The 27,948-nt window shown below is 32.1% G+C and overlaps 6 protein-coding genes and 1 pseudogene across 13 annotated transcripts; 4 read left to right on the plus strand and 3 right to left on the minus strand.

The window, feature by feature from the left end:
• Positions 1 to 1,435: 1,435 nt before the first annotated feature.
• LOC104753940 (serine carboxypeptidase-like 9) lies at positions 1,436 to 4,267 on the plus strand (annotated as a pseudogene). The gene is made up of 14 exons (XR_015585061.1): positions 1,436 to 1,592; positions 1,667 to 1,812; positions 1,889 to 1,965; positions 2,062 to 2,184; positions 2,356 to 2,458; positions 2,534 to 2,569; positions 2,651 to 2,757; positions 2,873 to 2,962; positions 3,054 to 3,140; positions 3,267 to 3,338; positions 3,431 to 3,549; positions 3,749 to 3,862; positions 3,952 to 3,997; positions 4,087 to 4,267. The product of XR_015585061.1 is annotated as a serine carboxypeptidase-like 9 (transcript).
• Positions 4,268 to 5,880: 1,613 nt separating this feature from the next.
• Positions 5,881 to 9,854, plus strand: LOC104751936 (serine carboxypeptidase-like 10). Of its 3 annotated transcripts, none has more exons than XM_010473996.3 (14): positions 5,881 to 6,122; positions 6,453 to 6,598; positions 6,681 to 6,757; positions 6,842 to 6,961; positions 7,191 to 7,293; positions 7,407 to 7,444; positions 7,558 to 7,659; positions 7,783 to 7,869; positions 7,976 to 8,059; positions 8,458 to 8,529; positions 8,621 to 8,739; positions 9,248 to 9,361; positions 9,456 to 9,501; positions 9,598 to 9,854. In XM_010473996.3, exons 1-14 carry the CDS (start codon positions 6,004 to 6,006, stop codon positions 9,676 to 9,678), a joined length of 1,308 nt encoding a protein of 435 aa, XP_010472298.1. In that variant the 5' UTR covers positions 5,881 to 6,003; the 3' UTR covers positions 9,679 to 9,854. The 3 variants fall into 3 exon arrangements, with proteins under 3 accessions (XP_010472298.1, XP_010472299.1, XP_019093949.1); XM_010473997.3 differs by having other exon boundaries at positions 7,191 to 7,254; XM_019238404.2 differs by lacking the exon at positions 6,681 to 6,757 and having other exon boundaries at positions 5,977 to 6,122.
• Positions 9,855 to 10,418: 564 nt separating this feature from the next.
• LOC104751937 (serine carboxypeptidase-like 9) lies at positions 10,419 to 14,008 on the plus strand. The gene is made up of 14 exons (XM_010473998.2): positions 10,419 to 10,745; positions 10,831 to 10,976; positions 11,049 to 11,125; positions 11,206 to 11,325; positions 11,611 to 11,713; positions 11,820 to 11,857; positions 11,936 to 12,037; positions 12,168 to 12,254; positions 12,358 to 12,441; positions 12,598 to 12,669; positions 12,751 to 12,872; positions 13,325 to 13,438; positions 13,540 to 13,585; positions 13,678 to 14,008. Exons 1-14 carry the CDS (start codon positions 10,501 to 10,503, stop codon positions 13,756 to 13,758), a joined length of 1,437 nt encoding a protein of 478 aa, XP_010472300.1. The 5' UTR covers positions 10,419 to 10,500; the 3' UTR covers positions 13,759 to 14,008.
• A 551-nt stretch (positions 14,009 to 14,559) lies between these two features.
• LOC104751938 (serine/threonine-protein kinase SRK2J) lies at positions 14,560 to 17,650 on the minus strand. The gene is made up of 9 exons (XM_010474000.2): positions 17,089 to 17,650; positions 16,912 to 16,986; positions 16,556 to 16,657; positions 16,333 to 16,386; positions 16,123 to 16,215; positions 15,926 to 16,018; positions 15,311 to 15,415; positions 15,117 to 15,215; positions 14,560 to 15,027 (listed from the first exon to the last, which is right to left on the minus strand). The coding sequence occupies exons 1-9, from the start codon at positions 17,206 to 17,208 to the stop codon at positions 14,722 to 14,724; spliced, it is 1,047 nt and encodes a 348-aa protein (XP_010472302.2). The 5' UTR covers positions 17,209 to 17,650; the 3' UTR covers positions 14,560 to 14,721.
• A 704-nt stretch (positions 17,651 to 18,354) lies between these two features.
• Positions 18,355 to 19,734, minus strand: LOC104751939 (uncharacterized). 5 transcript variants are annotated; one of them, XM_087492921.1, is made up of 6 exons: positions 19,523 to 19,699; positions 19,288 to 19,343; positions 19,088 to 19,132; positions 18,936 to 19,008; positions 18,786 to 18,851; positions 18,355 to 18,708 (listed from the first exon to the last, which is right to left on the minus strand). In XM_087492921.1, the coding sequence occupies exons 3-6, from the start codon at positions 19,117 to 19,119 to the stop codon at positions 18,571 to 18,573; spliced, it is 309 nt and encodes a 102-aa protein (XP_087349047.1). In that variant the 5' UTR covers positions 19,120 to 19,132; positions 19,288 to 19,343; positions 19,523 to 19,699; the 3' UTR covers positions 18,355 to 18,570. The 5 variants fall into 5 exon arrangements, with proteins under 5 accessions (XP_087349047.1, XP_087349050.1, XP_087349046.1 ...); XM_087492924.1 differs by having other exon boundaries at positions 18,936 to 19,020; positions 19,523 to 19,661; XM_087492920.1 differs by lacking the exon at positions 19,288 to 19,343 and having other exon boundaries at positions 19,523 to 19,734.
• Positions 19,735 to 21,623: 1,889 nt separating this feature from the next.
• On the plus strand, positions 21,624 to 23,627 carry LOC104751940 (phototropic-responsive NPH3 family protein NPY4). The gene is made up of 4 exons (XM_010474001.3): positions 21,624 to 21,887; positions 21,976 to 22,045; positions 22,128 to 23,195; positions 23,281 to 23,627. Exons 1-4 carry the CDS (start codon positions 21,826 to 21,828, stop codon positions 23,527 to 23,529), a joined length of 1,449 nt encoding a protein of 482 aa, XP_010472303.2. The 5' UTR covers positions 21,624 to 21,825; the 3' UTR covers positions 23,530 to 23,627.
• Positions 23,628 to 24,223: 596 nt separating this feature from the next.
• On the minus strand, positions 24,224 to 26,218 carry LOC104751941 (putative N-acetyltransferase HLS1-like). Its single transcript, XM_010474002.3, has 3 exons — positions 25,960 to 26,218; positions 25,369 to 25,562; positions 24,224 to 25,271 (listed from the first exon to the last, which is right to left on the minus strand). Exons 1-3 carry the CDS (start codon positions 26,128 to 26,130, stop codon positions 24,398 to 24,400), a joined length of 1,239 nt encoding a protein of 412 aa, XP_010472304.1. The 5' UTR covers positions 26,131 to 26,218; the 3' UTR covers positions 24,224 to 24,397.
• Positions 26,219 to 27,948: the final 1,730 nt, after the last annotated feature.

Genomic DNA, 27,948 nt, shown 5'->3' on the forward strand with positions numbered 1-27,948 from the left:
TGTCGAAAACAGAGATTTCGTATCGTCTCAGCCGACAATGAAGCAGCAGAGGCCTTATCCTTGAATTGATCTTCTGCATCACCATTGGCATTCATGGAAGTCGGACTCTTTTTGCTTTGGATGGTGCCGGAAACATAATTTTTTCTCGGTGGTTAACTTTTTGCCATCCCTCAACGAGTCATATCCAAATCAAGGAATTTTTATTCCTTAGGTTTTATGTAAACAAAATTGTTGTAGTTACTGTTAGCCGGCTATGAAGGCAGAAGCTTAGGAAATGAGAGAAGTTATAAAGTACGCATTGGACCAAGACGTGGAGGCGCTCCAAATTAATCTTCTCGGATTGCCACAACCTAGTTAAACTATTTAATTCTTCAGAAATTCACATTTTCGACATTTTCGCTCTTTCTTAGGCATGTTAGTTTAAGAATGCCTTTGTGGCTGTTGTAATTGCTACTATTAATTTCTATGACAAAAAGAAATTGGTAAGAAATAATGTGAAATACAAAGATTGCCTTACAATTTTCTAAAGTAGTTGCGTTAAAACAACTAGGAATTTTCTGTGTAAGTTTGTATATATTCGCCAAGGAGAGCAAGTTACTGCAGTTGTTCATATCTTCGTCATTAAGGTTCATGCTTGTGTTCATGATTGGAATTGAGGTTCTCTGACACTGAGAGACCTTGTTTGTTCTTTCTCTCGTCGTTTTGTTTTGTTATGGTGTGTCACATGTGAGTTGTGTTAATTATGTTCCACCTATGAGTTTTTTTTAACGGTTTAACCTTTGCGAAACAAAGACGGTATGAAAATATCCACAAATTTTCATGAAGTTTGATATTAAAATCTCCTCAAATCACCAATCATTTCTAAAAACCAAAAAAAAAAAAAAGAAGTAACCAATTTAACCCATATATAATACAATAAAAAAAACTCAAATCTCTCCAAATATAAATTCCATCAAGTTTTGTAAAATCCTTCTTCTAAATTCCATCAAGTTTAACTCCAAGACAATTTATACAAATTCACATAAAACTCCTATCTGCTTTAACAAGTACATCTCTTAGATCTTCATCATTTCCAGAATCATGATTTCACTATTTGCTGGAATGGTATTCAAATCAAAACGAATGGTTTTTATTGTTTGTAGGTGATATAGAAGATGATATACTTTTGAATTATATGTTAACGCGTGAATTTTTTTGAATTATATGTTAATACGTTAAATGATAAAGACAAACATGTTATATTTTAGAAATTGTCTTCTCAATTAATAGTAGGGATTCTTATGCTTTCATGTTTTAAACATAAGTAAGATTAAATTAAATGGGTTAATATACATTAATAGTTTAACACATGTTAAATTTTTATTTGTTTTCAAACGATGAGGTGCAATTCTTGTAAAGCTCCCTTCATGTATTATATATAGGATCCTTGTTTCCTTGGAGAACACAATGTACAGAAACTAAGAGAAAATGAATATGACACTAAAGTTCCTTCTTCTGCTTCTATTTGTTTTGAGTCATCATGCTGAATCTGGCTCTATCGTGAAGTTTCTTCCCGGTTTTGAAGGCCCTCTTCCTTTCGAACTCGAAACAGGGTTTGTTAAATCTCTCTTGTGTAACAATTAGTTTTGAGTATGGAGTTAGTAATTAATCATTCATTTGAATGAAGGTACATTGGTATTGGTGAGAAAGAGGAAGATCAACTGTTTTGCTATTTCATCAAGTCAGAGAATAATCCAGAAGAAGACCCTCTTCTTCTTTGGTTAGAGGGAGCACCTGGAAGTTCTTCTCTGTCTGGTCTTCTTATGGAGATTGGTAAATCTATAACTTTTTTTCGTATTGCTTTAAGGATTATTTTCAAAGATTTGCTTAAACTGGGGAAACAATATAGGCCCTTTGACTGTGAAAACCGAGCGTTACAATGGAAGTGTGCCCTCTTTGGTATCAACTACATATTCATGGACAAAGGTAGCTGGAAGTATATATGCTCATATGTTGATCACGCACAGACCCAAGGATCTATGTTCTTAATGATTTTATTAAATTTGGGATCATTTTTTTTAGATGGCGAGCATAATATTCTTGGATCAGCCTGTTGGATCTGGATTCTCATATTCATCAAAAACTCCACTTGATAACTCTACTGACACGATTGAAGTTAACAAAATCCATGAGTTTCTTAAAAAGGTTATTAATATTATACGATAACTCTACTGACACAAATGAAGTTTCCTTAAAATTATTGTGTATATATGTGGTAATTCTTTTGGTCTATTTATAGATACGGATGAGATGATTGGTTTAGCGCATCAGTTAAAACGTTTTAATTGGTGTTTTTAAAAAAATATATAATTACAGTGGCTAAGCAAGCATCCACAATATTTGTCGAATCCATTTTACGCTACTGGAAATGCTTATGCCGGTATGATTATTCCTGCCCTCGTTGAGAAAATCTCAAAAGGTATGTTTTGCTCACTTTTACTCATGAAATGTTTTCTCTCTCACATGTTTTAACAATATAGATACTGTGATGCAGAAAATTATATATGTTGCAAGCCTCCTATAAATCTACGGTAAAATGATATTTATAATAATTTGCTTCTTATATTATATATATATACAATTCTCTAACACTTTCAAATTTCTTACCAAAAATAGGGTTATGTGATCGGAAACCCGGTAACAGATTATGCAACTGAACGAAACTATCGTGTTCAATTTGCTCATGGAATGTCACTAATCTCTGATGAACTCTACGAGGTAGGAACTATATGTCATGCTTAGTTCGCTATTTTGTGACTACAGAGTTTAGTCTCTTTTTTTTTATATCTTGATTTTCTTACAAACAATGTTCGAAATATTATTTTTTTTACAGTCACTAAAGAGAGAATGTAACGGAAATTATTTCAATGTGGATCCACCACGTAGCAAAAAATGTTTGAAACTTGTTGAAGAATTCAATAAGGTACACACTCTTATATTTGGTCGATACTTTATTTTTCTCCTGGTAATAAATATCATCACTAATTCAGGTTTTTTTTGTGTGGTATTAACAGTGTACTGACGACATAAATGCGTATGATATATTGCTACCAAATTGCGATGACCAAATAGATTCAGAAAATATGGAACCTGATTGCTTTGTAAGTAATCTAATAATTATTTACAGTATGAGTGGAGATTTGCTTCAATAATTATTTAAAAAACATAAGTCTTTTTTTTAATGAAATAAGTCATTTTTTAATGATATATCAAATCAACATTTGTAGTATTATAAATATTATCTCGAAGAACGTTGGGCCAACACAGAGAGCGTTCGCGAAGCTCTTCATATCAAAAAGGTATTAGCAAGCGTAATTGAAGATCATTAGTCAATTGTCATATTCTAAAGATTTTTTATAAAGTCTAAATTTGGGGCAATCTATGAATACAGGGGACCAGAGAAGAATGGTTGCGCTTAAATCATGTGATACCATACGAGAACGACATTAGAAGCAGTGTACCATACCATAAGGAAAACAGCATTATTGGCTACAGGTCTCTTATCTTCAGGTAATAGTTACATCTATACATCAATAAACATTTGGATATATTTACATAAAATAAAATTTCCTTAAATCATTTTATATTTGTGTTTAAATTTAGTTTTCTAATTCCTACAATCCCAAATCCAAGCTGATGACAAATGACATTTGGGTTTTAACCAAAGATCGTATAAATCAATAGTAACAAGATTGTTTATGGTGAGCAGTGGTGATCATGATACGGTGTCGCCTACCATTGCAACTCAAGCCTGGATAAAATCTCTCAATTATTCCATCATTCATGACTGGCAGCCTTGGACGATAAACTATGAGATCGCTGGGTATATATTGTTTTACATTTCTCTTGTTCATTCGTTTTCTCGTTATATCACAAACTTATTAAACTCACGTAAAATTATTATTTTGACAGATACACGAGGACTTATTCGAATAAGATGACATTTGCTACTGTCATGGCAAGTTTACTAATTTCGACTCAACATTTTTATTTCCATTTATTACATTAAAAAGTGTTTTCTAATTGATTTGAACGTTTTGACTATAGGGATGTGGACACACGTCTGAGTATCTACCAGAAGAGACCTCTATCCTGTTCAAAAGGTGGCTCAATGGCCAACTTGTGTAATAGAGCATCACCATCAATGACCATCTTGCTTAAGTATTAAGATGTATTATGAATAAACGTGTATTACATGAAATGTCTGTAGACAATATAATTTTATCTACTACGTGAGTAATTGCGCTATGCGCGATTGTTTGCTTTTAATCAGGTTGATAATAATTTTATTCAGGGTAATATTAATGTGGCAGATTTGTGTGATATACAAATATTCAATATCTCTTTGTATTAGTTATGATAGATTTGTTGCTACTATTATGACGAAGTACAATGTAGTGTAGTTAGATATGAACTTTGTGATAGTGCTTTTCAGGCATTTGATACGAGCATGATCGCAAAAGAATACGTGAGTTTTCGTGTTTTCAAACCTCTTCTCTTGGTTAAAGTTTTTATTTTGTTTGAGTACAATCAAAGATCTAAGTCGAAAAGAGTTAAGATATTATTTTTTTATTGGTTTTTAGTGTTTGTTTTTCTGTCTTATTTTATACTCATCAAATATATTGGTGTTATCGTCTATAATGATATATTGGTCTCAAGAATCGACCGCAAAACTCAAGAATCTCCCCTTCCATCCTGAGCCGTGATGACGCTCGTTCAACCACACTAGTATAGACCAAAGATTGATTCCCTTCATGCGTGAATTATTTAATCACTTTTTTTTAATTAGACAAAATGGTTATATGCTTTAGTTTTTTAAGAAAATATGTTTAAATGTGATACTCGACAGGTACACTGACGTTGAAAAAATTAGTCGGATAGTAAAAGACATATGATCCTTCGATAGAAAAAAAATGATTAACCCCAATAATAGAGTATGTCGTCACTTGTAACTTATTCATACTGTACAGAAAAATTAGCTTGTAACGCTATCTATCTAGAAAGTGAGAGCGGGAAAGATCCACTAAGAATTGAAAGAGCATCGTGAAAATCGAGTGACTTACACACTTAGTCACTTTGACACAAAAAAATCTTAAATTTAACATAGAGAAAGAGCTAGAGACATATGGAAGAGATGAGTCAACAATCTCCTAGAGATACGTGAGTGCCACATAGATGTAAAGTCTGAACGCAGTGCGATTTAGACCTAAACTTCAAAATTTCATATATGAACTTCTTAAATTGTGCCTATTTCGAAATCTATGTTGCGGGATGCTGAGTCAGATGATACGTGGCTGACAATGTGGAATCGTCTTTACTAAACGACGTTGTTTTGAGAAATAATTTTAACTTTGTTTTAAAACATGGTTCATCAATGTAACCCAAAACTTGGATCCAGAAACTTCACTTCTTTTGTAAAATCTCTATAAAAAGATTTACAGAAGGATACCAATAAAATACTTACACTGATTAAGTCTTTGATTATATTTACGTCTTTGATTATATTTAAAATAAAAATAAAAAATTGGGCCAAAAAAGAATTGAAAAGAAAGAGTGATTAGCCACAAAAGTTACGGCAACGTCCCCTGGCTTGTCCGATCCATTATGCGTGGTCTTGGTGATTTGCCCAAATTCTAGCCACAAAAGCAACATCCCTATCTGGGTGATCCATTATGTATGTAATGATAGATAAATACAAACAACTGTAAAACAAATTATTTAATATCGATGTGATTGTTATTGAAGAAAAATATATATATCTGTGATTGTGATGGTTGCTCCACCAACCACGTGACTCTCTCCCCACAAAAACAAAATTTGAAGAGACTAGTGAAATAGCAAATAGCTATCTAACTTTCTTCCTTTTTTTTCTTTTTTTTTGTGCAAAATTTTCTTCGTTATAAACTATAAATGATCCTTTATTTCCGTTAAACGACTGACTCCTTAGTTAGAAACTAGATAACCATGAGTTTGACACTAAAGTTTCTGCTTCTTCTTTTCTTGAGTCATCATGTTGATTCTGGCACTACAGTCAAGTTCCTCCCTGGATTTGAAGGCCCTCTCCCTTTCGAACTCGAAACTGGGTATATAAATCTCCCTAATTATTTGAAGATATCTAAACTTTTTTTTCGAAAAAACACAAGCTTTTTCTTTAATTTACCCCAAAAATACGCATTAATATTCAAAATAACCCAAAAAGTAAGTATTTCAACACCAACTTATTACATTTATAAATATTACAAGTATATTACTTAGTCTATACTTATATTTCGGATATTTTTCGGATACTTGTTCGGGTTCGGATTTGGGTCAGGTCGGTTCCTCAGGTTCTTATTTTGCCTACGCCTATGCTTACCAATGCGATTATATGATGTTATTTTAAAGTTAGTAATTAGCCATTACTCTGAATGAAGGTACATTGGTATTGGAGAGGAAGAGAATATACAAGTTTTCTACTATTTTATCAAATCTGAGAAGAATCCAAAAGAAGACCCTCTTCTTCTCTGGTTAGATGGAGGACCTGGATGTTCCTCTCTGGGTGGGCTTCTTTTTGAGAACGGTAAATATATGAAAATTCTTCTTTCGCTAAGCACTATTTTCAATGAGTTACGTTGCTTAAAGTAGGGAAAATAAACTTTTAGGACCTTTGGCTTTGAAGTCTGAGGTTTACAATGGAATTACCCCTTCTTTGGTTTCTACTACATATTCATGGACAAAGGTAGCTGAAGTATGTTACGTTAATACTGGATCACAAGCCCCAAAAGTCTATTCTTGATTTGAAAATTGTGGATCATTTTCTCAGATGGCGAACATAATATACTTGGATCAACCTGTTGGAGCTGGCTTCTCCTACTCAAGAACTCCAATAGGAAAAACTAGTGACACAATTGAAGTTAAGAGGATTCATGACTTTCTCCAAAAGGTAATAAGACAAACTTAGCTCTCTTTAAAGCACTTGCATTTGTTCCTTAAAGTTCTTGTGTATGTTGTAATTCTCGTAGTATAAAGTAGATGTAGGCTTAACCACACTAGTAAGCTGAACTCTTTAAACCCCCTGCATGAGAAAATTTAGGTTCTAATTGATTTTTTACTTAAGTTAGCTCAAATAAACACAACCATTTAGAGTGTACATATATCTTTTTTTCTTGCAGTGGCTAAGCAAGCACCCACAGTTTATCTCCAACTCTTTTTATGTCACCGGAGATTCTTATTCCGGTATGATTGTTCCTGCCCTCGTTCAAGAAATCTCAAAAGGTGTTTTTTTTTATATATATAAATTAAAAAAAAATTGATGTCATACACTTTTCTTTGAATATCGTTTAACTGGTATGCTCTCACATTTTAACAATATAGACACTATGATGCAGGAAATTATATATGTTGCAAACCTCCTATAAATCTACAGGTCATAGATATTTATTTAGTTGCTTCTTAATATTTACTATTTAGTATACTGAAGTGTTCGAAATTTGAAGGCTAAAAATTCGTAGTTATATCTTTTCTTTTAACCAAAAACAGGGTTACGTGCTCGGAAACCCGATAACGTATGCTGAACATGAAAAAAACTATCGTATTCCATTTGCTTATGGAATGTCATTAATCTCTGATGAACTTTACGAGGTATGAAATCTACGCATGCAGAGCCTAATTTGTTAAATTCACTTAAAATAATTTCATATTTGATGGATTGAAATGAATAGTTTTAATAATTTCACTAATGATATAACAATGTTAAAATTACAGTCGATGAAGAGAACCTGCAAAGGAAATTATGAAAACGTGGATCCACGTGACACAAAATGTTTAAAACTTGTTGAAGAATACCATAAGGTATACATACACACTTTGAAATGTGGTCAATCTCTTCGTTTTTTTTCCCCTTGGTAACAAATATCATCACTGACTCACTTTTTTTTTTACTTTTGTTTATCTACAGTGCACTGACAAAATTAATACACAACATATATTATTACCAGATTGCGATAAGAAAGGGAAAGGAGTAACATCACCTGATTGCTATGTAAGTAGTAGAGATCTGGTATTATTTGTTTCTACTAGTTCTTCTTTAAGAGAGGTCCCTTCAAATTTGGGGTCCCAATCCCATACTACATTTGCTAGACCTTTATCAGTTAATAGCTAAACCCGTTAATTAAGAGGAAACTATGGTTAAATTAATATTAACACTTTTAGAGACAAATTTACGCAGCATGTATTATGAAACCTTTTGACAGATTTTGTAGTTAAGTTTTAATCACAGTATACGGCTCAGCTCTACAATGTCTTAGTTATAAACAAAAAAAAAAACTAAGAAACTAATAAAAAGGGATGAATCCATGTGTAAAATTATTTGTGGACAAGTGGACAAATTCTTATTTTGATAAATAGATAAATAGTTTGACAAAATTGTTGCTTTTGCAGTATTATGTGTATTTTCTCATTGAATGTTGGGCCAACGACGAGAGAGTTCGCGAAGCGCTTCATGTTACCAAGGTATTATGCTAAGTTTGGTTTAGGATCACTAACGAGATGTGATGATATAAAGAAAATATAAAAATGTAAATAATTCACTTATCTATAACAGGGGACTAAAGGACAATGGGACCGGTGTAATTGGACAATTCCATACGACAATGACATTATAAGCAGTGTACCATATCATGCCAATAACAGCATCAGAGGATACCGATCTCTAATTTATAGGTTTGAGTTAACATTACTTATCAAGAACTAATCTTGTTACCTATACATTTACAAGTAGGGGTAGACAAAATTTTCATACCAAATGGAGCACGAACCAAACCGAATTAAATCAGTTAAAAAATATTCCCAGACATGGATTTTATTATCTTAAAACCCCCAAAAAAAAAAACACCAAAATGTATCATTGTAGTGTAATCGAAATAAACACAATTAAAAAAAAAACTGTACTAATATTTTGCATTTTTAAGTTGTATATACATATATATTAATAAAATAGACACAGTCTTCTCATATGCCATCATATTACATCATATTTATTAGTATCATTATATATTCATTTTGTAACTAAACCGAATTTGCATCAAACAAACCACATTACAAATGATTTTTTTTGGTTATAGATTTTATAAAACCCAAGGTGGATTAAACGAAAGTGAAAACAAAAGCCTAAACTAGATTGTCTAGAAGATTAAGGAGTTCTTTTTTTTTTGCGGTTTATGGTAAACAGTGGTGATCATGACATTACGATGCCTTTCCAAGCAACTCAAGCCTGGATAAAATCTCTAAATTACTCAATCGTTCATGACTGGAGGCCTTGGATGATAAAAGATCAAATCGCGGGGTAATATATGTCTTTTAGTGTTTTAGGTTTCTCTTGTTCATTCAATTTCTTTTCAAACTCACTTACAAATCATTCTTGCCCTTTTTCATGACAGATACACAAGAACTTATTCCAATAAGATGACATATGTTACTATTAAAGCAAGTCTTCTTGTTTCAATTTAAAAAAATTTAGTGTCATATATTTGCATTACAATGAAAGTTTTAATTAATATAAATTAGTGTTTTAATTAACAGGGAGGTGGACACACGGCAGAGTATCTACCAAACGAGACTTCTATCGTGTTCCAGAGGTGGATCAGCGGCCAATCTTTGTAACGGAGAGGCTCATTGCCTTGACGTATGAAGAATAAAAATATTTGTATCATCCACCATCCATAACGTGGTCCGCCACTGACTGTATTAATTGTACATTTAAGTTTTGGATGAGCTTGATTCCTAGTTGTGGCACGGAAAACTAGATAACTTTAAATTTACATTATTGTCTGAACCAACTCTAAGACCAACTCCAACAAACTTTTAAACCCTCAAAATTTGAGGGTTTTTAGTTCCAACAGACTTTTAAACCTTTAATTTTTAAGGGTTTGAATAGTGAACCTTCAAATTCGAGGGTGCACTATTCAGTCTCTTAAAATTTTATGTATATTTCATTTTAGTCTTTATAACTTTTCTATCTTACAAATAGGTCTAATAAGTTTAATTGTTTGAAATCTATCTATATAAATTGAACTGTTTGATTTATATCTATATACATTCTATTATTTGAAATATATCTATAGAAATTTTATTATTTAAATATATCTATAGAAATAATTATATTGAATAACTTTATATTTTACATGTAATTTTATTTTATATTTTTGATATATATATATATATATATGTTGTTTTATCGTAGAAGGTATTGTATTTTATTAATATTGTTTGATATATTTTTTCATTGTATATTTTATATTTATCTATGAAAGTTTTGTGATTATAACAAATTATTGGTAAGATTTTGAACTACAATGTAAATAGAAATTTTTTTAAAAATAAATTTAAGGGTGTACGGTATACCATTGGAGTAAGTCACCTTCAAACCTTTATTTTGAAGATGAACTCCTTTTAAAACGAAGACATTGTTGGAGATGCCCTAATATGTTATCGATCCCAAGAGGGCCTACTCAACGTCAATCAACTAGCCAACTACTGCATGTTAGCGAAACGATAGCTATTTTATCTTTTCCTAAAGTACTCGTCATTAGAAACGAAAAGAGAATGAGTTTGACCTTACGGTTTCTGCTTCTTGTTCTACTTTTCTTGAGTCATTATGTTGATTCTGGCTCTATCGTCAAGTTTCTTCCTGGTTTTGAAGGCCCTCTGCCATTTGAACTCGAAACCGGGTTTGTAAAATGTCTCTTCTTTTTTACCAAGGTAATTATGTGTTGTGATTTTGGAGTTAGTAACTAGACATTCTTATGAATGAAGGTACATTGGCATTGATAAGGAAGAAAATGTGCAATTTTTCTACTATTTCATCAAATCTGAGAAGAACCCAAAAGAAGATCCTCTTATTATATGGTTAAATGGAGGACCTGGATGCTCTTGTCTTAGTGGCCTTTTCTTTGAGAACGGTAAATCTAATATATTTTTCTTTGGCTAATTAAGGACAATTGTTTAAACTGGGAAACATATAAAAAAAATAGGACCGTTGGCTTTGAAGTCCGAGGTTTACAATGGAAGTGTTCCTTCATTGGTCTCTACGACATATTCATGGACAAAGGTATGATGAAGTACGTTCAAATTGTGTCACAAACCTAATGATATATTCTTGATCTTAAGTTTTGGATCATATTCTCTCAGACGACAAACATAATATTCTTGGATCAGCCTGTCGGATCTGGCTTCTCCTACTCAAGAACTCCAATTGAAAAAACTAGTGACACAAATGAAGTTAAGAGGATCCACGAGTTTCTTCAAAAGGTTATATTTAAGACAAACACAAGTCTCTTTTTTAAACCGTTGGTCTTTGTGTCATTACGCTCATGTGTATGTTTTCGAGAAACCTTTCTCGGCGTGATGTAGGCTTTAACCACACCGGTTAGCCAACTTGTTGAAACCATCCCGTCTCATTTAAGTTAAGACGTTCTGATTTTTTTTTCCTTATACCAAAAATAAAACGACCTAGGTGTTTATTGGTATTCTACGAGTGGTTAGCTCATATATCATGTAAACACCTAACATCTAGCTAGAGCTTTTGTTTTGCAGTGGCTAAGAAAGCATCCACAGTTTTCCTCCAACCCTTTATACGTTGTTGGAGATTCTTATTCAGGTATGATTGTTCCGCCCCTCGTTCAAGCAATCTCAAAAGGTATGATATCTCTTATCATATTAATCAATCCCAATACACTTTTCTTTTAGAATATTGTTTAATTGATTATCTCTCACGTTTTAATAATATAGATAATGTGATGCAGGGAATTATATATGTTGCAACCCTCCTATAAATCTACAGGTCACAGATATTTGATAATTGCTTCTTATGATATGTACATAGCTTCTCGAACACTTAATATTTTGATGCCAAATACAGGGTTATGTGCTAGGAAACCCGATAACGCATATCGAAATTGAACAAAACTATCGTATTCCATTTGCTCATGGGATGTCACTAATCTCTGACGAACTCTACACGGTAATGAAATATATACCATGCTTAATATATTTGTTATTTTGTCACGAGAGAGTTTTAGTCTTTTCCGTATTTCTGTTTTTTTACGAGCCGAATTGAACTTTACCAAATTTAAAAACATTATTTCTTACAGTCACTGAAGAAATTTTGCAAAGGAAATTATTTCAATGTGGATCCGCGTAACACAAAATGTTTAAAACTTGTAGAAGAATACCGTAAGGTACACGCTATAAAACCCTGGTAGATGTTTTTTTTTTTTTTTCTGTTTTTGCTTGGTAATTAGTTTCACTAATTCAGAATTTTTCTTTTTGGTTTGGTTATAGTGTACTGACAAAATAAATAGCCATCATACGTTAATACCAGATTGCGATGACACAAATACACAACATATATCTCCTGATTGCTACGTAAGTAATACATTATATCTCATCTGATTTTATATGTTTCTGCTCCTATTAATTTGCTCCAAAATAATAACTTAGAGAGAGCTGACAAAGATAATCAAATATTGTGAGTAGTCATATCCTTATTTCCGATAGATATTTACAAGGTTGCGTTTGCAGTACTATCCGTATCATCTCGTTGAATGTTGGGCCAACAATGAGAGCGTTCGAAAAGCTCTTCATGTTAAGAAGGTAAATAATGACATTTTTAATATAACTTGCTATAAAGCGTGAAACTTTAGAGAAAATATATTGAATGTAAAACTACTGCAGGGGAGTATAGGAGAATGGATAAGGGATAATGGTAGGAATATCCCATACAGTCTCGACATTAAAAATAGCATACCATACCACATGGATAACAGCATTAATGGCTACCGATCTCTTATTTTCAGGTTAGAACGTTAGAGTTTAATTAATGTTCTTTTCATTTCCCTATACATCTGTACTAGTATATATAGGTAAGCAAAAATTACATAGCCAGAAATTAAATGAAACCAAAATTTTGTATTACAAAAAAAAACTATTGGTTTTATTGTTTCAAGAAAAAGAGAAAAAAATTGAAGATCAGAAACAGGTTTTTGGTGAAAACCTGAAACTAATTTTATGAAAAAATTAATTTTATGAAACAAAACTAATTTTATGAAAAATATTTATATTTTTTTAGGTTTATAAGTAGGATTCATGGGGATGTACCTTAGTCCTTAGTCAAGTAATAAACGGTCAATCTTGGGAGAAAAAAAAAAACAAACTGAATTCGCATCATACGTAACTGAAACCAAATCAAATTATAAGTAAATTTTATTTGATATAAGTCGAATAAACTTGTGTGATTTATGGTGAACAGTGGCGATCATGACATAACCATGCCTTTCCAAGCAACTCAGGCATGGATAAAATCTCTAAATTACTCCATCGTTGATGATTGGAGACCTTGGATGATAAACCATCAAATCGCTGGGTAATATATATCTGTTTCTCTTGTTTTTTTCATTTTCTCGACATCACAAGCTTATTCTAATACCATTGTTTGATTTTTTTTTATTTTTTTTGCTATTACAGATACACCAGAACTTATTCCAATAAGATGACATTTGCTACTGTTAAAGCAAGTCTTCTTGTTTCGATTTAACATATATATTTTTCATAGCATTACAATTTAAAAGTGCACTTTTAATTGTTAGACATTTTTGATTATAGGGAGGTGGACACACGGCAGAGTATCTACCAAAGGAGACCTCTATCATGTTCCAAAGGTGGATCACTGGCCAGCCTTTGTAATTTGAGGCTCATTGCCTTAACGTATGAAGAATAAAATATATGTACCATGAAATATTTGTAGTGGAGACTGATCATGGCCGTTGTCTCTTTGTATTACTGGTTGTCACGGCTTGATACTACAACTTTGAAGAGAAGTTTCTGTTAAGGATTCTCCATTTTGTGATCGATCATACTTTGGGTTAAACTCTAGTCCTATTATCGTTTCATGGGTTTCCAACAGAAATCAAATAAAAATTAGTGGATTGGCCTATATTGTTGTAATTGGTGCAAAAACTAGAGACACAGGTTGGTATGTTTAGACTGTTTTTTTTGTCCAAGAAAAAAAAAAGACTGTTTTTTAATAACAAAAATGTATTGAGAAATGAGAACTGATTATACTTTGACGACAAAAAAAAACATGTATCAGAGCCAAGTTTCGATCTTGGGACCTGTGGGTTATGGGCCCACCACGCTTCCGCTGCGCCACTCTGATATTTTAATTATAGGTATTTATATTATCAATTTAAAGTAAACTGGTTACATCTAAGTTATCTTCTCAACCGCAAAACACAACAAGCAAATGTAACATTTCATTTTTCTTATATATTTCAACAAGTGTTCACTTGATCAGAACTCTGTTTGTATAAATTTATCGTTTGCAAACCAAAAACTAAGATTTAAATTTTTAAAATTTGACGATTAATATTTAATAACAACTCAAATTAACAAAATACTTAATAGAGTCGAAGAAATATAATTAGAAAGAAAAAACACAAAATTGTAATGTGTTTAATTTCTAAATCCAAATATTCAATGACTGAATAATAAAACAAAACGTTTAATTTATTCTAATTTGGTTACTATGTTGAATGTTCTCTAAACCAACAAGAAGAGAGAAGAAAAACGATATTCAAATATAAAATTACAACAAGTGTTCATAATTTGACAACATGTAACATATTTTATAAACGTCAAATGCTTTGACTATTTCGAAGATTTCTCTCCTAAAGTGTACTCATAATAACATACCTCATCATTAGCATCCAAATATTCCTCTTCTTCTTCTTCTTCTTCTTCGCCATCTTTTTCATTTGTTCCAAGCGGACGAGAAAGGTTTGGTATGGTTCTTGCCTCACCAACTATCTTCATAATCTCCTCTACTCTTTGTGGAGAAAAGTTGATAAGACTAACATTCCTCTGGTAATAGATTGCTTGTGCTGACTCCTTAAGTTCTCTTGGCAAATTCTTTAGGAACCATGCATGACTCTTGATCTCTTTAAGCGTACTTCTCTGTAATAGTTACAAATTAACCAACAAAATTTTAACAAGAATAGGTCGAAATCATTTAACTTATATAGTTTAATATATTATATACTTACCTGTAATGGATTGGCAACAAATATACGAGCTAACAAGTTTCTGCAGTCTTCAGATATGTGAACATATCCTGGAATCTTGTACTTTACAGCCATTATTTTCTTCAAAATCAAACCACAAAAATGTTATATATACGATTAGTATACGAATTATAGTACTTTCGTTTGTTTTCATTTTTAAAATAAAAGATTTATACCTGAACAGTTTTTCGAATATTGCGAGGGTCTTTACGGTCTTCGAAAGGGTAAGCTCCTACCAACATAACATAGAGTGCCACTCCACAAGACCACACATCAACTGACTGTAAAACAGATTGAAATAAGTGTCTTTTTTTTAAGTTTAGTTCACAGATCATATAGTCGGTTGATTGAAATGGACAAGTGTCTAGCAAAGTAATTTGATGAATATAAAATGTAATACCTCGACATTTATGCATGTTATTTCCGAAAACAAATATTAAGTTGACTAATGATGTTGATGACGTTAATTATTTCAAAGTGGCCATTAAATTTTTGAATATATTAGATGAAAGTCGATATAACGTATACTATTACTATAGAAGATTGGTAACACATGTCATGAGTGAGATATTATGAAGCAAAAGTTTTTTTGTCGTGTACTACTCTTTTTCCATGAAATTATGGTTTTATAAACTATTGAAAGTGGAATGTCCACCTAAAAAAACTATTAAAAGTGGAATTCAAACTTGTAAATATCTTCATTATTGAAGGCAACAAAAAAAAACAAAAATATCTTCATTACTACTGAAACTTATCCTGTATGAAAAAATAATAATAGTATAATTATTTACCTTTCCGTCGTATTCTGATCGACAAAAAACCTCCGGTGCTATATATGCCGGAGTTCCCACCGTTGATTTTGGGTTGGAATGAAGAACTGAAGACTGTGCAAATTTTTAGAAATTATTATACATTCAGAAATTTAGATTTTAATATACAAACTTTAACTAACATAAACAGAAATTAAAATTACTTATTTAAAAAAAACCTTAGAGTAGCCAAAATCACAAATTTTCAAACGTGGTGCTGGGCTTCCATCAAGCAATGTATTTTCTAATTTCAGATCTCTATGGCATATTTGCTGCAAAATTCATTTGTTTCATTAGTAAAACATATAACACAAACTATTATATATATATATATATATATATATATATATATATAAATATACAATTGGTGTATATCCAAATAATTTTACCATTGTATGTAAGTAATGCACTCCGCAAATGAGTTGTTGAAAAAAATATCTCGCCTGCAAGTAGATCAATTAATTAAATTAAATTAAATTAAAAGTTTAACAAAAACAATATTTGGCGATTTTTTTTATATGTGGTGATTAACAAGTAAAATGCATGCTTTTTTTTTGTTTTTTTTGATACTCGGTAAAATGTATGTTATTGACAAGAATTTAATTTCTAAACCTCGGCTTCGCTAAATCGACCCGCGGTAGATATCCGTTCGAACAGTTCTCCTCCAGCTGCATACTCCATTACAATCCCAAGATGTGTAGGAGTTAGAACAACCTAAAATCATCAACACCAAATCTTTAAGTTTTTTTTTTTTCTCTTATCAACATCAAATTATGGATTGAATATGGAACATGTCGAATAGATCATGGGACTATATATATATATATGTCCATATCTTTGCGAAACAACTTGTGGAGTTGTGGGAATATCCAAATTCAAAATCAAACACGACGTACGTTTATTTCTTAACAAAACAAATATTTACTTCGTTGACAGAAAAAGAAAAATAAAAATAAAAAAAAACTTACCTCTTTAAACCGAACAATATTGGGATGACTAAGAGACCTATGATTAATTATTTCTCTTGCAACGTTCTCATCTATCTGTATCAAAGCATCAGTTTGGGTAATAATTAAGATGAGATTCTTAGTATGAAAAATAACGAAAAATACAAAAGAAAGAAGAAAAGAAATAATGAAATGGACCGTATAGCCTCGATCGATGAACTTGACAGCCACAAGCTCGTTGGTTTGCTTATTACGCATAAGCCGAGCCAATCCGAAATTACCAAATCCCAAATCCTTCACCATCTCATACTTCTCCATGGCTAGCTTTTTTTTTTTTTTTCTCTCGCTTATCTGAAATGGTACTTTAATATATACTTTTATGTTGTTTTATGAATCCTCTCTTCCTAAATATTTGTAGAGAAAGATATATAGATATATAGATAGAGTGAGAGAGAAGAAAGTTATATATTAGTTTACACGTAGCAAATATGACGACTACTAAACTAGACTAAAGTGTTGAAAGAGCTTTTCACGATATCAATGGTCATTTTATTTAGCAAGTCTTTCTTTAGTACAGTTTTGGTTTAGAGTCCGGGTTGATTGATAATTCTGTGACAGTTTTCGTTTATCTATAAAGTGACAGTGGTAATAAGTCTTTCTATGTATGTAAGTACAAATAGGATCTCAAACTGAAGTAGGTATTATTTGAGACAGCTACTCACGTTTAAGGTTTTAAGGGTCTCTTCTTTAGATAGATTGTAAAAGAGGTTTTGAAGTTTCTCTAAGTTTATATAATCTTGGGAAAGCTGGTTTTGAGACTAGATTTTGGTAACACGTCAATGGGTATCTTGATAGTGTGTAATTCTAATTAGGTGATATCTGTATGTTTGCCTATTTGACGATTAGGCACACTATTAAACTTCGGTACGTTTGTTGAGTCTTGCAAATTATTTGCACTTACAAGTGGTAGCATAGACTTTTTTTATGGTTGTCCAGATCAGAGAGAAAGGGTTTGGAAAAGTGAAATCATCCAATTATAACTAACCTCATATTTTATTTGTTTGGTCAGCTATAATAGTGCCCCTTACTGTTGGTCAGCTATTTCAATCAAATTTAACTTTTAAAAGCCTATGGCTATGGAGTTGCCTAAATGGAAAAAAGAACAATAATAAGGGATGTACCCCTAACTTCTACATACGCTCCATCCTCCATTTAAAGACTACATTTCAACATGGAGGCATGATTGTTGCGTGGGAATAGTTGCTCGAGCACCTAACCAAAATCACTGATCCAATTGAATCTCTTAAGACCTAACCTATTCTAGTAACAACCTAACTCTTTTTCTAAGCTCCCTTTATTTTACATTGCAAGTGTCCATAGAGTGTGGGGAGCCATTTAACCTATATTATATATAGTACATGTGGAACATGTTCCATAGTAAGTGTCCATAGAGAGTTTCAGGCCTTTCATAAACAGCTTTATTCATCACTCAAAAAAAAAAAACTTAAGCTGCATTTTACAAGCATAAACAAGGTGAAGACTACTACCCGCTATATAGGCATAAGAGCCATCGTAAAAACTAGAAAACATCGCAAATACCCTTTTAAAAAAATACAGAGATAATAAGTAGAACTAACATGTCACTAAAGAGAAACTAACTTACACAAGAACTGAAAATCTTCATTGTGTTGGCTTTTGATTCTTTTTCCTTCTTCTCACATATGTGATTAACGCCTTGGATGTGCTAGACATCGTATCAGAAGCTTCCACTACCACTATTTCTTTACCATGTGACACATTTTGAGTCTCCTCCATTTTCTTGAAAAGAAAACAACATTAATCTCAATCAAATCCAACATCTTCAAGAAAAAAAAAGCAATCTTTATTATACAAACCTTCTTATTTTGACGATATGTAGACATCAGCTCATATAACTTCCGCATCATCATCTCTTCTTCCACCTGAAAAAAAAAAAAAAAAAAAAAAACACATGTTGTTTCCGAAGAGAACTTTCAAATGTAACACTAAAGTTTCTTGAAACAAACCTGAAGCTTTTGGAGTTCTTGAGTCATGGTTTTATGAGTTTCTGTGAGCAATCCATTTTGCTTCTCCAAATGGCTGTTTTACATACTAACAACAGTGAATCGTTATACGGACACAACACGAGCTAAGAAAAAACGAAACACCAAAGACGTACTTTAAAAGAGCCTCTGTATGTTCAGGTTCCATGCTCAACTTCTTCCTAGTGATCATCAACAAATAAATCAAAAAAATTCAAAAGAAGAGTATTTGAAAAATGCATATAAAGGCACAGTTTTGATCAAGTAAGGTAAAAAGGATAAGTCTTTTTGTATCACTGATTCATCTATACACACATATAACTAGAGAAGAACTGACTCTTAAAATCTGAAGTGTGTATGATCACAACATGTTTATGCCCAATTCAAATTTAGCTGCATAAGGGTGGAAAAAGGAAGATCTGAGTTAGACAATTCGTCGAGCAACTGGTGTGCAAGGCCTCTTTTAACTATCAATTACCAAAACCCATGCTTGAATCATACATAAACCTATCAGTTATATATCTTATTATATAGAGGTAAACGATCAAAAAAAAGCAAACAGTTTTATATACCTTCACCACCACTTTAACACTTTGACGATTCTCTTCTTCCCTCTCTCGTTTCGTTTGGGTTCGTTCGTTCTGGTTTTTTTTTGTTTTTCTTAAAAGAGAGACAAATATTTTGTTGCAACATGCATAATTGCTGCGTTTTCATACAAAACTAAAACTAGATTAGGACCTGGCAACAACATGGATTGGATTGAAATTTCTTTTATTTATATTATAATTTTAGAATAAAATAAATTTACATGATTATTTTTAAAATTTTTTTTGGATAAAACGTTATTTAATAAAATTATATGTTTGAAAAAAACACCTATGTTATAAGTTTTATATTGTTAATTTTGTAATTTTATGTATGAGAAATAGTTATATTTGTTGTTTATTTTTATTTTTAAACATGTTTGGTGAAAGTTTTTTAATATGACTTTGCTTAGGTAGATTTTATTTTCCACTACATAATAAGATCTTGGAAATCACGATTAAATGTGATAAATTGCCAAGATAAAACTAAGAGTATATTTTTATGTCGAAGTGTATATTTTGTAACAATACATGGAATACTAAAGATTTTATTTAAAAAAATGTATAAATCATTGGAATATTCTCTTTAAGAGGATTCTTTGGGATATTCTTAAGTGTATTCATATAACCCACACAATGACCATTTAGGGCATGAATGGAATGAATTTTTAAATTAGTTTTTAACTTTTGGTTTTTAGATTTTAGTTTTTTGATTTCTAGAGATTTGGTTTTTTGGTTTTTGCTAAAAAGTTTAAAACATAAAAAAAAAAAAATAATTAAAATTGAAAAATGAATAACACTAACAATTAGAAAAACCACTATAAGATGGTTTTTGGTTTTTTTTTGTAAATGAGTAAAATCTGCAAAAAGCTAGATTCCCTGTTTTTTAGGAAAACCAATTTTATAAAATCTTGAATGGCAAAAAATTAGCTTTTTAGAAAAACTAAAACCAAAATCTATTTAAACACTTGTAACAATTCAAGGCCTTAATCTATAAAGTTTTTTTTGTAACCAACCTATATTTAATCTATAACATATTTTGTAACCAACTTATAAAAATTATATAGTCCACAAAAAAAAATTTGTACTTCCGTATTATTATATAGGAGATACATTAATTGTAAAAGTAAAAAAGAAATCATTCATTAGAATTAAAATGATACCACTTATACTCGAATAATATTTAAAACTTTCACAACTTTTTAACAATTTTTTAATTTATTTTTAGTATTCATTTATTTTTAATAAATTTACAGATTAAAAAAAAGTTATAAACTGGAATAAATTAATTCTTGTATTTGGAATTTTGATTTATGAATGGTGACTGCGGTCACGGCGACCAAATCCGTCAGCGATTTAGGCCGCCCCAAAAATAGGGCGGTCAGTAGACCGCTGTGGACCAACTCTATTTGTACACAAAAACGGTTCGCAGCGGTTTTCTTTCTATTATCTTTAAACCACACCGCTGCGGACTATATTTGATGATTGTTGAATAAAAAACGGTCAAATCCGCTGATTGATTTGTCCGCCTTAACCGCTGCAACCATTCACACTTGAATGTTTTTGCGTTTTGTTTAACATATGCAAGTGTAAATCATCTTTCTTTCTAAAATGTAACACCCCTTGTAAACGATTGAGCCAACCGCACTTGGGTACTGATATTTGTTGTTGTAATTTTCTAAAAGGGTTCTTTTTATCTTCATTTTTCTATTTTGGTTCTTGAATTTTGATTAAGTTTTTAAAGTATGTTGAAAAGTAGAAACGTACATATGTGTATCGAGAAACGATCTCTGACTTCTGATGTTATGCTTTCACTAGCCCATCTTTATAGAAAACATACAAAAAGATTTGATTCGTTTTTTCCTTGGAATTAATGTTACCGAGAAGTTCTGATACTGCAGTGAACTGCTTAAAACGCTTTTTTTCTGTAACCAAAACCTTGGGTTTATTGTTTTGGTAACAATGCACAATGGGCAACCACAAAGAGGAGTTCATGTGTGAAGCACTAAGGGAAAAAGATTTATAAAAAAAAAGAGAATTAGATTAAAAAGAGAAACAAACAAGCTGGTGTTTGGGTTTTCGAGCCTTTGAGGTTGGTGGGTGTGTTGTTGTGAATCTCTAAGTTTTCTGTAAATTATATAGTACTATTAACTTTATAAGTAATTTTTTTTTCAGTGACCCTTTTAAGCTTTCTTGAAAACAAGATTGAGCATAGATCACTTCTAAGATTCTTAGCTTTGTTTTCTCTTTTGTGTTGAGAGTCTTGTGTGCAATAACTTCATAAAGAGAAAATGAAGTTTATGAAACTTGGAACCAAACCTGATTCGTTTCAATCTAAAGGAGACAATGTTAGGTTTGTAAAAACAGTTTTTTTAGCTTTCTGTCTCATGATTCTTAAACAATGTTTTTATTTTAACTGGTATTGCTTTTCTTGCTCTTAGGTATGTCACAACTGAGTTAGAAACAGAGATCATCGTAATCGTTGGCAATGTCAAATTCTATCTCCATAAGGTATGATAAAAAAAATCTTACCTTTTTAAAACATCAAAGAACAGGCAAAAGCAAGAGTTTAATGTTTTGCGTGTGTTTTCAGTTCCCATTGCTGTCCAAAAGCGGATTCTTGCAGAAACTCATAGCAACATCAAAAAATGAAGAGAAGGAGAAGAACCAAATTAATGAGATTGACATATCAGAGATTCCTGGTGGTTCTGTTGCTTTTGAGATTTGTGTAAAGTTCTGTTATGGCATCATGGTAACTTTAAACGCTTACAATGTGGTCGCAGCTCGTTGCGCAGCTGAGTTCTTAGAGATGAATGAAACGTTTGAGAAAAGCAATCTCGTTTACAAGATTGATGTTTTCTTGAACTCAACTATCTTCCGTAGTTGGAAAGATTCTATCATTGTTCTGCAGACCACAAAAGATCTCTTGTCTAATTACTTGGACGAGCTCGTGAAGCGTTGTCTCAACTCTATTGCTTCAACAGCCTCGATTGACACCTCGAAAGTCAAGTGGTCTTACAGTTACAACAGGAAGAAGAAGCTTGAGAAGGTGGGAAAACCCGAAGATCAAGCCGTTCCAAAAGACTGGTGGGTCGAAGATTTATGCGAACTTCACATTGATTTATATAAACAAGCCATCGAAGCAATCAAGAACCGAGGGAAAGTACCAAATAACGTTATAGGAGAAGCGTTACACGCTTATGCAAGAAGAAGAATATCAGGTTTTAGCAAAGGCTTAGTGCAAACCATTGATAGATCTTTGACTGATATAATCATAGAACTTATCCCGGATGAGAAAGGAAGTCTTTCTTCTAGTTTCTTGACCAAGTTACATCGAGCATCGATGTTTCTTGGGTGTGAAGAAACCGTTAAAGACAGGTTAAAGAAAAGAATCAGCGAGCAGCTTGAAGAGGCAACAGTGCATGATATCTTATTGTATGATTTAGATATGGTGCAAAGCCTAGTGAAGGAGTTCAAGAACAGAGATCCGAAAACGCAAATGAAAGTATCCGTCGCAAAGCTCATTGACGGATACTTAGCTGAGAAATCAAGAGATCCTAATCTCCCTCTACAGAACTTCCTCTCTCTCGCTGAGACACTCTCTAGCTTCCCAAGACAGTCTCATGACGGGTTTTATCGCGCCATAGACATGTTTCTCAAGGTAAGAAAACAAGATTCAAATACACTGTTTTTCATAATGATTTCTTGATTGACATTAGGTTTGATTTGGAAATTTCTTTTTCCAGGAACATTCGAGTATTAGCAAGAGCGAGAAGAAAAGAATATGCGGGTTAATGGATTGTAGGAAACTATCACCAGAAGCGTGTGAACATGCGGTGCAGAACGAACGTTTGCCAATGCGGGTGATTGTGCAAGTTCTCTTCTTTGAACAGATTAGAGCCAATGGTTCATCAACAGGATACAGCACTCCTGAGCTAACTACAACGACTCTAAACACTGAGGATGAGGAATGGGACCATGATAAAGAGTTTTAATCTAAGCATATTATTGTATCTTTTTCTCATTTGTTTCTTCAGAACTACGTCAAACTTTTTGAGTTTCCTTTGTTATCTGAATTGGAAACATTTTGGTCCTTGACCTTTGCAAATGGGTCAGGTGGTAATGGGCTTTGTGTCTGGCTTGAAGCTCTTCCATCTCAATTTCTAATGAGACTGAAATCGGAAAAGAAAATATATGTATAATATATATATCATTTATTTGTAATCCAAGAAATACTGCAAAGTTTATACCAAAACCGAATCAAAAACAATCTAAACCCCATTAGTTTAATTGATCTGAAATCGAGCTTGAGCCAAAAACCAAATTGAATAATTTTTTTTTATTATAAAATCTTAGATTTACATATTTGTAATCATATTCTATAATATTAATCAAAACCTATCTCTGATTATTAATTATATTTTAAAGTTATGTTTTTACTAAACCAAACCGAAATCCAAATCAGTTAAATCAGATTGTCAATTCTAGGTGTTTGTACTTGGTACACTTGAAAAACGTTTTTAAATAATAGAGTTAATAGTAGGATATAAGTAATTATTATATTAATGGTTAAATTTATGATATGGTCAGAACAACAAAAAAAAATTCAGTGATTCTTCTACTTTTTATATTGTACTAAATTAATCACAACTAGTACTAATATAAAGAATACAAAAAATCATAAACAAATTCCCACACGAACAAGAGATTCTCTTATAAAAATATTACATTATAAAACAAAAATCTACTAACATCTTCTCAGCTTACCAAAAGTTAAAGACATCTTAATCTGATAGAAGAAATATAATTAATATTCCTTTCCTTTAAATATAAATTAATTTTGTGAATTTTGAGTTATAAAAATTAAAATTCTCTAGGGTCAACAAAAATAGATTCACCAGGTGGAGATTTAGTCCAATCACCAATAGAACCATCACTGTAATCTTCTCCAAGCCGTTTGATACACCACAAATCCTCTGCGCACGATAGCACTTTCCAATGTGGTATCCCTCGTCTGAGCGGTTCTCCTCCCGCTACTTCCGCCGCCACGACACCGCATCCTCCTTCTTTGGCCAGATTATGCGCGTGATTACACAGCACTTTCACCATTTTCTCCGCGCGTGGTCCTTCTCCGCCAATTCCGTACATAAAATGTAATCCAAACGGTTGGAAAACCGCGGGAATCGACGGAATTTTCAAAAACGGCAGCGTTTTATCAACTACTCGCGTCGTTTTAGCTAACACGCGCCTCAACTTTGACGCGCCGCGAACTTCTAACCGAAACGAATCGTTACAATTCCACACACTCAAAACGGCCCACGAATCGGGTGGATACTCCAAGAATTTAGCTGAACCGGGCCATGAGCCTAACCCGGATCCGTAACAACTGCCACGTGGAACAGCAACGAATGTTCCTAACGAGAGTTTGTTATTTAGAACCGAGTCAATGTCTCTCGGAAAAAACTCGGTTGTACTAAACCGGATTCGGTATAGCAACTCAGCATCAGTTGGATCAAGCTTGATTATAGTAACTCGACGAGAAATGTTAACCTTGTGCGCGTAAATCGGGTTAACCAAAATAGACGGTGTACGGAACTCGGAGTAACCACATTTTCCGGTGAAAAGGTTAACGGAAGCATGGTTGTCGTTTTCAGTTGCAAAATAAGAATACTCAGCGCCGTTTTGACGAAACCAATCTTCCATAGTATTCACGAGCTTAAACCCTATCCCTTGCCTCCTGAAATAATTAAAAACGTGATTAGTCTAAGCACTAAGCCACTAATTACTCGTGATTTAGTGTAACGTTTTAATTACGTGAGATTGTAAAAACGTACCGGTGCGTAGGTGAAACGCGGAGGCCCAAAATGTAAGCAAGTTTAGTGTAAAGAGGTTTGGTAATAACGACATCGTTTTGAGACTTGTTATGAGTTAAATCAAGTCTTTTGGTGCTACCACATGTAACGGTTTTGATACATCCTCGTATCATTCCAACTAACTCTTTCTTCTCATCCGTACCAATCTCAGCCACCTGTTACAATTTCCAAATTTTTAGATAAATCGTTCTTTTTACATATTAATTAAACCAAAAAAATAAAAGATAATTAAACTTTTGTGTTAGTTAGTTCATGTATTTGCTTCTTTATAAAGGAAAGAGGTACTTAATATAATCGAGTTTTGAGGCAAGAAGGTGAATGTTGTTTGTGTCCTGTCATTTTTAATTAATTAATTTATAAAAAAGGCAAAAACAAAAAATTAATCATTTATTTTTGTTGATAACAAAAATCAAGTTGTTTCATATTTTTGCTTCGCCATTATAGAAAAACATATAAGAATTTTTGTTGAGTAAAGAATTGAAATTTAACTTTGAACTAGTATAGTAAACATGAGTTTATAACTTTTAGGAGTTTTGGAGTAAAGAAAGTTACCAGCATGAGGTAAGAAGGTGAATGTCGAACACGGCAAATTGGGTCACCTAAGAGATCAGTGAAGAGAGACAGTTTTCCTGTTGGGCCAACTTCGCACCGCCGCTCAACTTCTTCGACGGTGGCTAAGTCTTTACTAGGGTCGTATTCTCTAACCTCCACAACCACCGTCATATTTCTCTGTTTTTTTGTTTGTTATCTCTTATAAATAAGAAGCAGAGGATAGAGAGAGAGTGAAAAAGATGAAAGAACTGAGAACAATGTGTGAAGTGGTAGCGTAGGGTTTTTTATATAGAGAGGAAAGAAGTGAGACTGATGCAATAAAAAAAGTCAGCAGAATTTTCCGAGGACATAGGATTTTTTATATTTTTATTAAGTGTATATGGAATTTTAATATTTGAGATATATGAACTTAGGATTTGGGGAAAAAAAAAAAGAAGAAAGAGAATTTTAATGAGTTTTAAAAGTTTCTGAAAATGACTTTTGGTATTATTTTCGACTGCTTTTTTTATATGATTATGAATAGTAATAATTTGTAATAAATTCACTGGTTTTAGGCCGTTGAGAAATCTATAGAATACTACTACTAGTTATATTTATCATTGGATAGAGTTAATAGGACCCAATATTAATTCCCTATCAATTATGCTCATTTCCCAATATTCATTTTTTGGAATATACTTTATTTTATTTAGTAGGTGAAGAAATATCAAAAACAAATGAACGTGTCTAGAATAAAATGATATTGTGAGATCATGCACAGAGGAAAAAAAAAAGAATTTGGAATGATCAGATTAGTATATCAAAACAATATATTCTAATGGAGGGTTGAGTTCATTATTCACTTATTCTTTTCCTCGATTAATAGATTATTTTTTAAACAACTGTTTGATTATGGAATTTATATATATATATATATTAACATATCAGAGAAGAACTCAATATGGAATTAGAATAATATTTTAGTAAAAATAATTAGAAAAGAGTGCTTTGTCGATGTTATGATGTGAGAATATTAATGGGGTGATTAAGACACGAGCATTTGATATCGAACTTGCTCAGAAAAGAGACGTGGAAAGTGTTTAGTGAGAAGTGGAAATGGCGGCTTATGACTTCTCTCTCTCTCTTTTCATTTTCTCTTTTGTTAATTTCATTTGTTCATAACTATTCGTTTTATTCATCTTGTTCATGAACGTATGTATGATTGTTACTATTACCTCTAATCATTTGCTCTGAATCCCACTTATGCACTTACTCATTACTGTTATTAACACGGCATCATAAACGAGCAGTTATATTAAGAAAATAAATACTATAGCATTATCCAAAAGTTAACTTTTTTTGTGATCAGAAAATAACTATATATAAATCATTATTATTATTAATTGAAAATGGTAATATGATTAAAGTTTTTTAAAGAATTGAGTGAGTACTCTATTGGACGATTTCGTTTATCTTAAAAAAATTAGTCGAATGGTAAAAACTCGACCAATCTTCTTCCTATAAAAAGACATGACCATTTGTATAAATAATATATTCAAATTCTCGTTTGTATTATCATGTTTTGAAACGGACAAGAAAGGTTGCACAAAATAAATACATAAAAAGAAACGGACAAAAAACGTGAAAAAAAACTTCATGGCCCATAAATTAATAGTAGAGAATATGTATCGCGACAACATTTTAGTTGGCCATATAAAACAATTGATAGGTTCGACTCATTAAACTAGTTGAAAAAAATTATTCTTTTATAAAGGCAAAGTTAAGTCAGGCTACCTCCAATCACACAATTAATCATTTTTCTAACTCTTGGTAATATTCACCTCTTGAGAAATCGGATCAGAACGATGAAATTTGTAATCGAGAATTGTATCAGCAAAAACAAAATCGAATAATGAATAATATCGTAGGAAAGTGCGTTTTGGGCATGACCCCCACTTGTTTCCATAACAATATAAGGATGTGAATGGTAACTGCGGTTGAGGCGAACAA

Source organism: Camelina sativa, chromosome 16 (genome assembly GCF_030686135.1).
Source record: "Camelina sativa cultivar CO46 ecotype springtype chromosome 16, ASM3068613v1".
Lineage (NCBI taxonomy): Eukaryota > Viridiplantae > Streptophyta > Magnoliopsida > Brassicales > Brassicaceae > Camelina > Camelina sativa.